Source organism: Lissotriton helveticus, chromosome 8 (genome assembly GCF_964261635.1).
Source record: "Lissotriton helveticus chromosome 8, aLisHel1.1, whole genome shotgun sequence".
Taxonomy (NCBI): Eukaryota; Metazoa; Chordata; class Amphibia; order Caudata; family Salamandridae; genus Lissotriton; species Lissotriton helveticus.
In genome coordinates, this window is record NC_136069.1 from 1,171,970,472 (window position 1) to 1,171,982,901 (window position 12,430).

Genomic DNA, 12,430 nt, shown 5'->3' on the forward strand with positions numbered 1-12,430 from the left:
TATTTTGTTTTTATGCTTCTGACTGAAGGAGATTAAATGAAAATACATATTGTATCTATATATTTGATCATTTTATCATTTTATATCGTTATTGATAGTACAGCTATTAGCATCGGCTATTACATTAGTATTTTGAATGTATTTTAGATTTCCAAGTAATTGAAAGCCATGGAAATTATAATCCGGCACGATTCACAGAAAGTTGGACATTTGCTCTCATGTTGTTACTTCCACATTTGAAACAAAAGGCTGGATGTGTAATCAGTTCACAGCAAATTCCTGAAGTCCTCCTGATTGTAGCAGATTCCAAGTTATGCGTGCATGCATAAATAAGTATTACCACATACCAAAATGGAGCAGGCATTCTTTTCTGCTTAAGGAAATAGGATATAAAAATACGTTTTCACTTCAGACCCTTTAAAAAAATTATTTTCTTTCTCGAAAAGTTACTACTCACCGTGGGGAGACCTTTTTCCCTGGAGTGCCTTCAATTTGGGGAATGTTCCCCCCTCTTTTGTGCCCTCAAACGCATTTTCTGCTTGCTTAGACAAGAGTACATTTATGTTTCTAGAATGGGATCAAAAGCGGCCGGCATTACTTGCGGTTGACGGGGTGGGCGCGGGAAGGGGAGTGAGGGGGAACGCGGGGTTGTGCAATGGAAAAAACTCCACTAAAAAACACACTTACCTTGCCGCTGGGTCCCGTGTCTCTGCTCCTTGCTCCTATTTTCCCTGACCAATCACAACGCTGCAATCTAGCATTGTGATTGGTAAGCACCCATGCCCCCTGACCAATCACAATGCTGCAATGCAGCGTTGTGAAAGGTTTTGAGCATCCTGGTTCGACGCTCAACCCGGGTATGGGGGCTTGGGGTTGTTCTCCACCCAGGCTGTAATGCAGCCTGCATGGAGAACAGGGAAAGTGCGCATGACTGACTTGGGCGGCCCGAGGGGGCCGACCAAACAGTCATTACGCACTTAGGAGTGGTCAAACCACTCCTCTCATGCCCTACTCTGAGAGCAGAGCAGCCCCATCCACCCACCCGCCCGATCCGCCCTCCAATGAAACATAAAATGATAGTAACTGAAAGTTATTATCATTTTATATTTCCTTTCCTTTACACTGCTCAAAAGCAGTGGGGTGACGCTCCTCCACCATAGTGGAGGATCCGCCACTGATTGTCAGTAGCACAGCTCAGGTTTCTGAGAACCCAAATGTGACAAAGGGTGTTTATGACACTTTCAATAGTGCTCTGTGATTCAGTGAGAGGTCATAAGGAAGAGGCCTGTACACATATCAGGACGGAGATGGGGCTAATAAGAGAATTATAAATAGTAGGGCTGGGAGCCCAAATTAACCTTTTGATGTCACTGTGGCTAACATCCAGGTGAAAACTCTAGTCATTCCTATAGCCTCTGTTGGGAGACTCAACTTTTGAGTCTCTCCTGCTGTGACAGCCTTTCAAGAGGAAGAGAGAGAGGAAAAATGTATACTTCAAAAGAAATAGGACCCTAACATATCTCTTCAAAAACCCAGACCTTAAATCATATTTGGAAATGGACTATAAGCAGCGGAAATTGAGACCCCAATAATTTTTCATCTGCCAAGCAGCCATATGGGCTGTGTGAAGAGGGGAAGCTATGCAAGACTTCTGCCTGTGACCAGGACTAGGGACCTAGACCTGCTAGTCTCCCTGTCGGGTGAGAGGACATCACCCAGGGAAACCAAGACCACCTGCTCTGGAGCACCTGTGCCTGCCTCCTTGGTTGGACCCCGTGTTTTACTGGCCAGGGATGCACAGATATGCAGAGAGGTTCTGTGGAAACTGTCCCTCTTGCCAGATGAGTGGTAAGACAGGAGGAAGGGCTAAGACACCAGTATTGCCTCCACTAGTTGTAGGTGTTCCATTTGAGTGGGTGGGAATAAGCATGGTTGGTCCTTCAAACCCCCACCTCCAGTCTGGCAACAGGTATATCTTTATATCTTGGTTGTGGTAGATTACACCCCCAGGTACCCTGAAGTTGTACCTCTGAGGAGCATGACTGTAAAGGTGGTACCAAGAGCTCTCCTAGGGATCTTTGCTAGGGTCAGATTTCCAAGGATGGTATTTTCTGACAGACTTCATGTTTCTTAAATGGGAGAGATATAGGAGCAAGCTGGTGTGACATACCACTTCTACACAGCATACTACAGACACAAACCTATGGTTTGGTTGAGCGGTTTAACGAAATACTGAAGAGCATGATGGGAACTGCAGTGAGGATGAGGTTTTTGTATCGGAAATTGACATGGCTGAGAAGAGGTTTTTAGCAAGAGGGTATCCATCTAATATCATTAGTGCCGCCAAACAATGGTTATTAAAAGCTAATGGCGACAAACGATTGAGGACCAACACTAGAACAGCCAAGAACAAGGACAGGGTGTATGTGATCACACACCTACAATACTTTGAGCCACGTGTTCTATAACATCATTTGTAAACATTGACACAGACTCTGGGTTAATTCTACTCTTAATAAACATGTCTCTGATAAACCTGTGATCATTTACAAGAGAGGTAGGCGTTTAAGCAACATACTGTGCCCTAGCTTCTACAATCCCAAAAGGAGGAATACCAGTTTAGGCTGGCTACCTCTAAAACCTAAAGGCTTTTTTAAATGTGGACATTGCAATGTGTGTCAGTATTCATTAGAGAAGATCAAAGGTTTTCGGTATAAGACCTCTGTTAAATATAATATAGAGGCCTTTATAAATTGTAATACTAAATTTGAAGTATATTGTGTATTTTGTTGTACGTGAACACATATATATTGGAAGCCCCATTGGGCCCATGAAAGAGAGAATTCAAGAGCACATCCGTGCTATTAGGAATTGTAACAAGAATTACCCTCCTGCTGTACACTTTAACACCTGACACAGGTCTACTGAGTTATCGCTAGTGAGATTTCACGGTCTGGAGGTGGCACTAGAACATCCAAGAGGTGGTGATAGGAAACAACCTTTGAGAAAACTAGAAACATGCGAAATTACCATATTTAGGGCTGTTGATTTCGGATTGAAGACGGACAGCAAGCTGTTTGCATTTCTAAATGACTAACGGATACCTTTTGACAAACTAAATTGTGTTTGTATTATCTTTTACAAACTTTGTATAGATGTTGGGGCATATTAGCAAGAACCTCGTTAAAATTATCGCCATTTTAGCGGCAGGAAACTGCCACTAAAACAGCGATAATGGGCTTGCTAATATGCGTTATAGAATTCCAATAGAAGCCCAGGTTAGATGTCCTGCACATCTAACCTGGGCTTCTATTGGAATTCTATAATGCAGTTTCCTGCCGCTAAAACGGCGATAATTTTAACGAGGTTCTTGCTAATATGCCCCATCGTCTTTTATACATGCATGGAGAGAGCTACTCGTGTTTTCAACAACACTAGAGTATTTCTTTTTTTCATGCGTCCACCTTATGTCATGACTATCTGCTTGTGACAATTTCCGTGCTAGGTGAAAATGTTGATTTTCTGCTCTAGAATGCCATATAATTTTACAATTGTGGTATTGGTGTTGTTGTTAATACATGAGCTGTTTGTGCTTGCTGAGATTGGGTTCACTCTGAATGACAAAACAGAGCAAAATGTTTGTGGTCAAAATACTTTATGTCTGATTATTATGTTTAATTAGATGCAATCATAATGTTATTATCCAAACACGATTTTAGTTGGTGAATGAACTCTCTTTTCTCTCCTAAACTGATGAGGTTTTCAATATTTCTTTTCCTTACTTTCTAGCATATTATTTTTCTAACAATATGTACAAGGGGCCAGTTTATTGATATTTCACAACTAGCCATTATTATTATTTACCATTGAATTTGAATACAGTAGGGTTCAATTTATTTAGAATCCGCATAATCTCTGTGAACAGATGCGATCAATATGGCGCTCAGTTTTTTTATGGCGACTGTTTGCGTCGGGACTTTTTCACTGTCCATGAACCATTGCCTCTTTTAGAAGGCCAGGATTTGACTGCACTCCACACGTGTCAAAACTGACCGGATATCCGACAATGTCAGTAAGCTTTGCTGTTAACTTATACGTGTGAAGTGACATGTGAGCGAATTAAGAGGGCTGGTACGGCGCCATATATGAATTTTACAATGTTTTTTCTTAAATTTTAGTAGCTACTGTGATTTTTGTAGTACAAGCTTATCATAGCCTTCTACACAGCAGCCTGCTCTCTGAACTTTGGGGTGGTTCTACTTACTTGCAGTATGGTGGAATTTGGTTGTGTGCCTGAATTTTAAACCCATACTGTTATAAATAAGCGTTAATCGTTGCATACCGTCACTGACACATGTTTTTTTGCCAGTTACTTTGTTATATTTCTTCCTGGAAAGTATAGGCTGTGTCAAAAATGTAATAATTTCTTTTGGATGTTTATAGTTGTTGTCTCTTCTCCTTCCAGTGTACTTGACACGTTTTACCATGAGCATGTTTGGACCACATTGCTTAGTTTTTTGACATAGGTATTGATTGAATATTTTTTCTTTCGTCCTCGGGGCTGTCAGGATTTCTCGACTTTCTATATCAGACGTTATTGGAGTAGATTTGCTCCTTTCCTATTGAGACCATTAAGGTATATATTTGTTATTGTATTTGAATTCACAGAATTGGGTCATCATTTCTGAGTTTTTCTTGATTAGGACTGTCTTTTCGGGTTACCCTGGTGCATGTTCCCTTTGGTATCTTCCTGAATTTAACCATGAAGGCTTTAGGTCTTTGCTTCTTATTACTCTAAACACTCATTATTGGGAAATTGTTTGTTTTTGGGGGTCACGCTAAAGGCCTGCTTTGGTTCATCCGGTCATTCTTTCAAACTTTATCCTTGGCTTCTCACACGTGAAGTTTTCTTTTCCATATTTTCTTTTCTTTTTACACTTGTTCTTTTTGACTAAGTGAATGGCAAATAAGAAATAAATAAACAATTGTCACTATATGTAGCTACTTGTATTTAACAGTGTATAAACACATGTCCCCTGTTCAATCTTTGGATTTCAACTTGTTTGTTACTTAATCCTTAAAATCTTGAAAATAAATTCTTTTGACCTTCAGCATTGACAGGGTTTTTCATTTTTGTACTCCAATTTATGTGTTACTAAATCCTTTTTTTTAATCTCTTTTTATTAACAAGCTCGAGATACCATGCCATACATTAGCAATTGCCACAAGTACATCAGGTAACAAATACAGAGAACTGGAGACAACTCATTCAAATACAGATTTATCTGGTGTACTAACCCCATCACATCGCTAATCCCCCACACCCAGACCTCTATACCTCCACCACGGCGACCACACTTTTTTCCATTTTTTGGCACATTCCCTACTTTTATACACTGTTTCCACTGTCCTCTGGCACCAATCAAGATCCCGTTTCCATTCCTCCACCTGCGGGGGTGAGGGCGACCCCAATTCCTTGCAATATTGTCTTCGCCACGCCCGCCGACAAAGCCAACCATAGTCCCACGTATCTGGACCAGTCTGCCTCACCTCTGATCATTTAAGAAACCATTTCGGGTCTAGTGGCACAGACTTTCCCACCACCTCTGACATAATCTCCGTGACTCCCCTCCAAAACCAGGACACCTCAGGACCGCTCCACAATATTTGTATAAAGGTCCCTTCCTCCCTGCATCCCCTTATGCATAGCGCCGTGAGTGCCCTGCCCCAGGAGAACAGGTGAGTGCGCGGATAATACGTGCAATGAAGGATCTTAAGCTGCACAAGACGAAATCTGGAGCGCATTGCAACCTCTCTAGGGCTCTGAATCGCCTCCTGCCAGTCTGTTACTAAATCCTTAATGTCTTGAAAATAAAGCCTTTGGACCTCAAATGCTGCCAGACAAAGATACTCTGATTGTGTGGTGCTCTGGATACACTATTGTATTATGTATAATTGAAGGTTTTCAACACTAGGTGAGTGGCACAGTGTTTTTTTGTCTGAGCACACATTACTTTTACTGTTTCCTTATTTACTCTGAATTTGTGATGTGCAAGCTGATCTGTTTAACCACTGCCACCTTTGTATGTGCATGAACCAAGAAACATTAATGGCTTGCCCCCCAAGAAGAATGACTCTAGTGACCTAAAAGGCAAGTCAGTAGTCTTGTAAACCCTAAATATGGCATAGATTCTTAATATAGATGGATCAACATTATAGTCTAATAAATCAAACAAAAGAGGTGCTTGTACAGCGCACATTTGGAATTCAAGTCTTTAAATGTGCTCTCATATGTGATAATAAAGAAAAAGGTGGCTCAATGTTTGCCTAGGATCACATAATGTGGGAAAGCTAGGAAGCCCATATTGATTCTAGGCTATTTGGTGTCACATTTTGAAATTCAGCCACTAGATGTCTCAATATCTCTCTCTCTCTCTCACTCTCTCGCTCTCTCTCTCTCTCTGTTTTGTCTTTTATTCTTGGCACACAATGAGAATATTCAACACATACATAGCAAACCGACTCAGATCCCCAGACCCAAGTACCAAGCCAAGAATGCTTTTATTTGGGGGGCTGGGTCACAACCCCTTGTTGGAAATAAAATAAATAAAATAAGATTGGAGCAGGACTCAGATACATTTTCCAGTGGCACAGCAAGGAAGCCATTGGCTCTAATGTAAGCAATGAAAGTGGGCCCTTCTGACCCCTATTAAAGTAGTGAAAGAGCACTATGGTTGGGTGTAGTGAGTCCCTTACACCTTGTGCTTCATTTGTAAAATAAGTGCAGGGAGAGGGATTTTATTTCTTAGGAGTCTTCTGCTACACTGCTGAATATCAGGGTTGCTGATTGCAGGTAGGGCCAAACGGCACCCATTTTTAGGTACATGCACTTATTTTATTTTCACGCAGAGCATGTGACACAAAAGAAAGAAGGCAAAAGTAAAAGCCAGAAAAAATAGTGACAAAGGGGAAAATCAGTGATGAAAAGATCCTGCAACAATGTGATAAAGGTGTAGGGAGCGTCTGGTGCTTGATGCTGGCGGCATAAGATGGAAATAAATGCTCACTGTGCTACTGGAACCAAGCTACACCTGACTGAAGAGCCTCTATCCGGGTGAAACCGGTCTTGGGTTGCATGCATTATGGTTCTGAGAGGACCTGGATTAGCAATTCAGGTTGAACTGTTCCTATTGGAGCAGGGTCAAGACTGATTTGTCTATGACTGAATCCAAACTGAGGTGGCATGGTGAGCAAAAGAACAGTGGATTGAATGGTACTTCGAGCGATTGCCAGTGGTTAGACTTGTATAAAAATATTCCTCCCATCACATTGTGCATGACAGGCAAACCACAAGCCAAGTGAAGGACAGTTTTGTATATTTACCTACCCTGAACCGCCACGCCTCTTGGAGAACCCATGAGTTGGGTTCACAAGGCACCTCACGATTTTGTGCAGATGACCCTCTTCCACTCACCTCTAAATGACCACCACCGTGGGTGCCAACCTGTCTCCTGCATCTTCATTAGCATTCATCGTATCTTCTGACAAAGTGGCACTTACAAAGGAATGCTTTTTTGGTTGCTTTCAGGTGAGGTATGATGCGTGGGACAAACCGAAGAGAAATTGGGGTGGAGCCTCAGGAATTTGTTAAGTGATTGTCACTCGAGCATTGTTTACGAGTACAGGTACACACATCTCTGTCTAGTCTGTCTGTGTAGTTAGTAGCATCAATATCATTGCCTGGCTCTGTGCACGAAAATGGTTACTGAAATTGGCTCCTGCCAATAGTCTTAGAACCACTACTCAAGACAAAAATTCATGAAGCATGAAGCAGAAATACATGAGATTTGAAGCAGAAATAAGAAGGGTCAAATTTACATAACTTGTTTCCATGAGTAATTGAGTCTTCCTCCTGGAACTTTAAGGGTAAGTTGCACCCGAGAGAGGCACAAGTAACAGTTACTCACAGAAATTCTAGTTAATTAGGTCCAAAGACACTACATTTTAAATCACACTGGTCTTTTTCTACCTACAAAGCAAATTATCACAGTGAAAAAAGTATATTCAACAGCCAGTTTTTTAACTAGACCCCTTTCTAAATACTAAACCTTCAGCAAGAAAAACATTTTTCTCTGTGATTTATTTTTGCATGTGCTCTATTTTGGTGAAAAAAAATTAAATGCACGTGGGCTAACCTTGATGTATGTACAATAGGAAATGCTAAGAATTGACCACTGGGGTCTATATTCATGAAGCCTTTGCGTTGTCCTTGAGTCACGCAACGACAACACAAAGGCTCCAGTGATATTTGCGTGGCTTTGTAAAGAAATGTAATGCATGGCAGCTGCTTGCGCTGCGTTATGTTATATTTCAACTTGGGAGGCGTTCCATGGGAGGAGCATGGGTATTCCCATGAATCCACCCATGGATTTTGGCACATTCCCAGATTCACAAAGGTATGTAAACCTTGGAATGTCTCAACATGCTACACCTTCCCAAGTGAAGCGCGACGAGGAGAAATATCTTTACTTTTCCTTGTTATTTCCTCTTTCCACGTGTGCTGCATTCTACCCCCACAACTGAGACCCCTACGTCTATAATCGCCTGGAGTGAAGAACTTAGGAGTGACCATGGATTTAAAACTAACACTTGTACCACAACTAGTCTAAGTGGCTAAATATAGGTTACACATGATGAGATTGACTATGTTGATTGATGCTATCTTGGAACACCTATGTTAACTGGAAATTACAGAGAATCCAAAACACAGCTGGCAGACTATTGCTCAAATTACGGATGTGGATCCACATCGCACCTAGCCTCTTTTCCCTACACTGGTTTCCCATATCGGGAAGGATCATCTTTAAAACAATATGCCTGGCTCACGAGCAATCCATGGGACTGGATAACTCTCCTGTCGACAAAAACTCCAGGCCTATCGCCCCACACAAGATATCTCTGTCCTCATATTGATTATCTCTCCATTCAAAAAGACCTGAGCTGGTACACCCTCCTTCTCTGTCATGAGTTTCAAACTCTAAAAGTCAATTATCTCATGAATAAGGTGTGTTGACAATAATCCCCGATTTCAGAAGCCAATGAAAGACCTGGCTGTTCAACTCATTGCAAGCACAAGATGCAGACTGTGATGTATAAAACACGGTAAATATCAAGTGAAGCTGTGCCTGTTCCCTCATACTCTTCAGGCATATGTGCAACACCGCAAGCCGCATCATCTTTGGAGCATGCCATAAAAACTCATACGCGTTAGTCAGCATCTCCCTTATAGGCCGTACCACAGCCAATTAAATATGCAGAAAAGTGATGGATTGAATACTTGAATTAATCTTAGTCACTAGTAATTACTCTGGGCCACATCACCTTTTGTGTGTTTGACTTACCACATCCACCAGGTTTCCAACCATACATTTCCAAAAGGAAGAACTGATTAACACTGGAGTGGTTTGCGGCCTCCTCAGGAGTATGAATTACTATACAAAAGCTCCACTACAATACGATTGACCAACAATAAAGAAATAAGCAAAGTCTGTAAGGATGCTGAAATTGTCACATAGTTTGATTGAACTAGAATCCTGAATGCTCTTCAAGATTCAACGTTGTGTATCATGCCAGAGTCTTTTGAAGATGTTGTTCTCACTGGCATTACCACAGCCTAATTATTGAGTAAAATATATCTTTGCTTAGAGGTACTTGATGAGAAATACAAAGCTTTCTGGTGCAGGAACCTTGGTGCAATACTGGAAAATTGTGAAACAGAACACATTTTTTCAGACTATGACTGCAGGGTCATTTTGTTTTCTCTAATTGAGTGGTACTTTTTCAAACTCAACTCTAGTAATGTCTTCATTTTCATCTTCTCCATAGTATTCAAAGATATCCTTCTGGCTAACCTGAAATATAAAAAAAATCGACCTTAATTTGGTCAAATCATCAATTTTATCTTCATGGTTACAGGAATTCTCGAGGAAATCACAGTTTATTGAAGCATTGTTTCAGCCTAAAATTACAATTTCCTCATTTTATTGTTGAATAAGTTACATAAATTATAAAACTGGTAAACTAAATTAAAAGACTAGTCATTTTGAAGGGCACATTTTCAAATTGTGAGCATAATTCAGAGGTGGATACCTTCTTGAATTTTTGCTTTGTCAATGTTATCAAAGCAAAAGACACACAAATGATACAAATGATGGATGTAATGTAGAACAAACCAAACTATCACCCACAGTCAAGAGATCTGGGTTAATTCAATCGTTCTTTTGCTCACGGTGCCACCCCAGCTTAGACCCAGCCATATGCAAATCAGTCTTGATCGTGCACCTCATGGGAGCAGTCTAGCCTGAACTGCCAAGCCAGGCTCTCCCTGGACCGGAAACCAGCATCCTGGGACTGGTTACGGGGTAACACCCCTCATCAGCCAGGCTAGCTCGAATCCAGTGACACAGTAAGCCCAGGACCCAGTCTGGGCTTACCCAGCACACTTAGGGCGAGAAAACAAAAGAAAAACAAATGTGTGTCTTTTGCTTGTCAATGCTAACAGCATAACTTCCTTTTCACCTGGAATCCACCTCGCTACATACTGTGTGGTACTGATATTATTGTATTTTCACCTTTGAATCTAATGGGGTAACATATTAAAAGAAAGATGAAAGCATGCAGCAAAGATTTGCAAGGATTTCCTTTTTTGGGAATTACACGAAGACATTCAATGATTATGTCTCAAAAATCAGCATTTTCTCATAGATTTATGTTATTATCCTTCTCCCCTGCACTTACATTTAAAGATTGTCTGTTGGAGTAAGCATGACGGAAATGCGCTTTTGCAAATTTACCTATTTTCTTCATTTCTTTACTCATAAAACATTTTTCCATTTGGAGGAAAGCCCTTTCCTATTCCCTTTGAAAATATGGAGCTGTTTGAAGTACTTTTTCATATCATTTGCATACTTCATCCAAACCTTTTCAGGACTGTACTGAAGTGAGCAACAAAGTGGGAAAAGATATGGGAAATGTTTTTAAATACCTACAACTTTGTGGGTTAACCCAATATTCTAAGGGCCACTTCTCCTGGAATAGCCACCCCCCGTTCCTCTACTGACTTTATAATAAGCAGGAAATTCCAACAACATAGACAATATCATCTCTAGTGGAATGAGGGGTACAAATATTGTGCTTTATGGATTCTGTGAATCAGTGTTTGGGATGTAATAGGTCAAATTCACGTTCTACAAGTTTAACCTACCCTGGCAACAGCAACCTGCCTTTGAATTAGGTTAGGTCCTGATTCGAAAAACATTTTGCAGGCATGAGTCTAAGGGCTAGATGTAGGTAATCTAATTTTACCGATTCCTAAATACTGAATTTTACCGATTCGGTATTTAGGAATCGGTAAATATGATGTAGGTAATAAATCGGTAAAATGATTCGGTAATACCGATTCGGTAATAAGAAATACCTTCCTATTCATTCCTATGGGCCTGGAGGCCCATAGGAATGAATGGGAAGCCATTCACTATTACCGATTCAGTATTTACCGAATCGGTAATAGCAGGAGCATATTCAAGGGTGGTAGGGTGTCACATTGACACCCTGTTGCACCCCTGAATCGTGCATGTGTGCACATGTGGCGCACATACATGCCCTAAGGGCATGTATGTCTGCCACATGGCATCTTGAAAAAAGCAAATTGCTTTTTTTAAAGGTATTCGGTATTTACCACCAACTTGTAGTTGGTGGTAAATAACGAATCCTTAAAGCAAAAATGCACTCACTTGAGTGCTACCTACATAAGTTTTAAGGATTCGGTAATTTACCGATTCCTTAAAATAAGGAATCAGTATTTTACCGATTCCTTAAAATAAGGAATCGGTAAATTACCGAATCCTTAAAACCAGCCTCCTACATTAGAAAGGGCTAAATATCGGTCGGTAACAGGAAAATCACCGATTTTCGGCCGTTACCGACCGGTATTTAGCTACCTACATCTGGCCCTAAGTTACAGTTGCAAAAAGTAACATTTAGAGAGGAAGTTCCAAATCCTATTTTACAGAATCAGAATGTGTAAATTTCTGATTGCCAGGTCGATTTACTAGTGCAGAAAATTAGCCAAGTTGGCAGAGTCATCTGAAGTGTCCTCTAAACAAGCATTAGCAAAACTAATAGGTCTCACAATGCGGATTTATTGGCTTCGCCATTTGTTTTTAGAGAGGCTGTACAGCATTCCCGATGCTGTGCAGCATGGCAAAAATATGATAAAAAAGATGATACAAAGCGACTAGCATCTCATTGTTTAGGCGCGCGCAACAAACTTGCGCATGCCTACAAAATGAAATGGGCACTGTTTTTCTTTTTATTTACCAATCTGAGTTAGATCATTAAATAAAAATGTAGCACAAAAGTTTTTTTTTCT

The 12,430-nt window shown here is 40.7% G+C and overlaps 1 protein-coding gene across 2 annotated transcripts in view; it reads right to left on the minus strand.

Moving 5' to 3' along the window:
- Nucleotides 1–9,342: 9,342 nt before the first annotated feature.
- LOC144773202 (granulocyte-macrophage colony-stimulating factor receptor subunit alpha-like) overlaps nt 9,343–12,430 on the minus strand; it is a 372,152-nt gene continuing 369,064 nt past the window's right edge. For both annotated transcript variants that reach the window (XM_078658090.1, XM_078658091.1), the window contains one exon: nt 9,343–9,911. In XM_078658090.1, the coding sequence (XP_078514216.1) occupies nt 9,822–9,911 (90 nt within the window). In that variant the 3' untranslated portion in view covers nt 9,343–9,821. The remainder of the gene's footprint in view (nt 9,912–12,430) is intronic.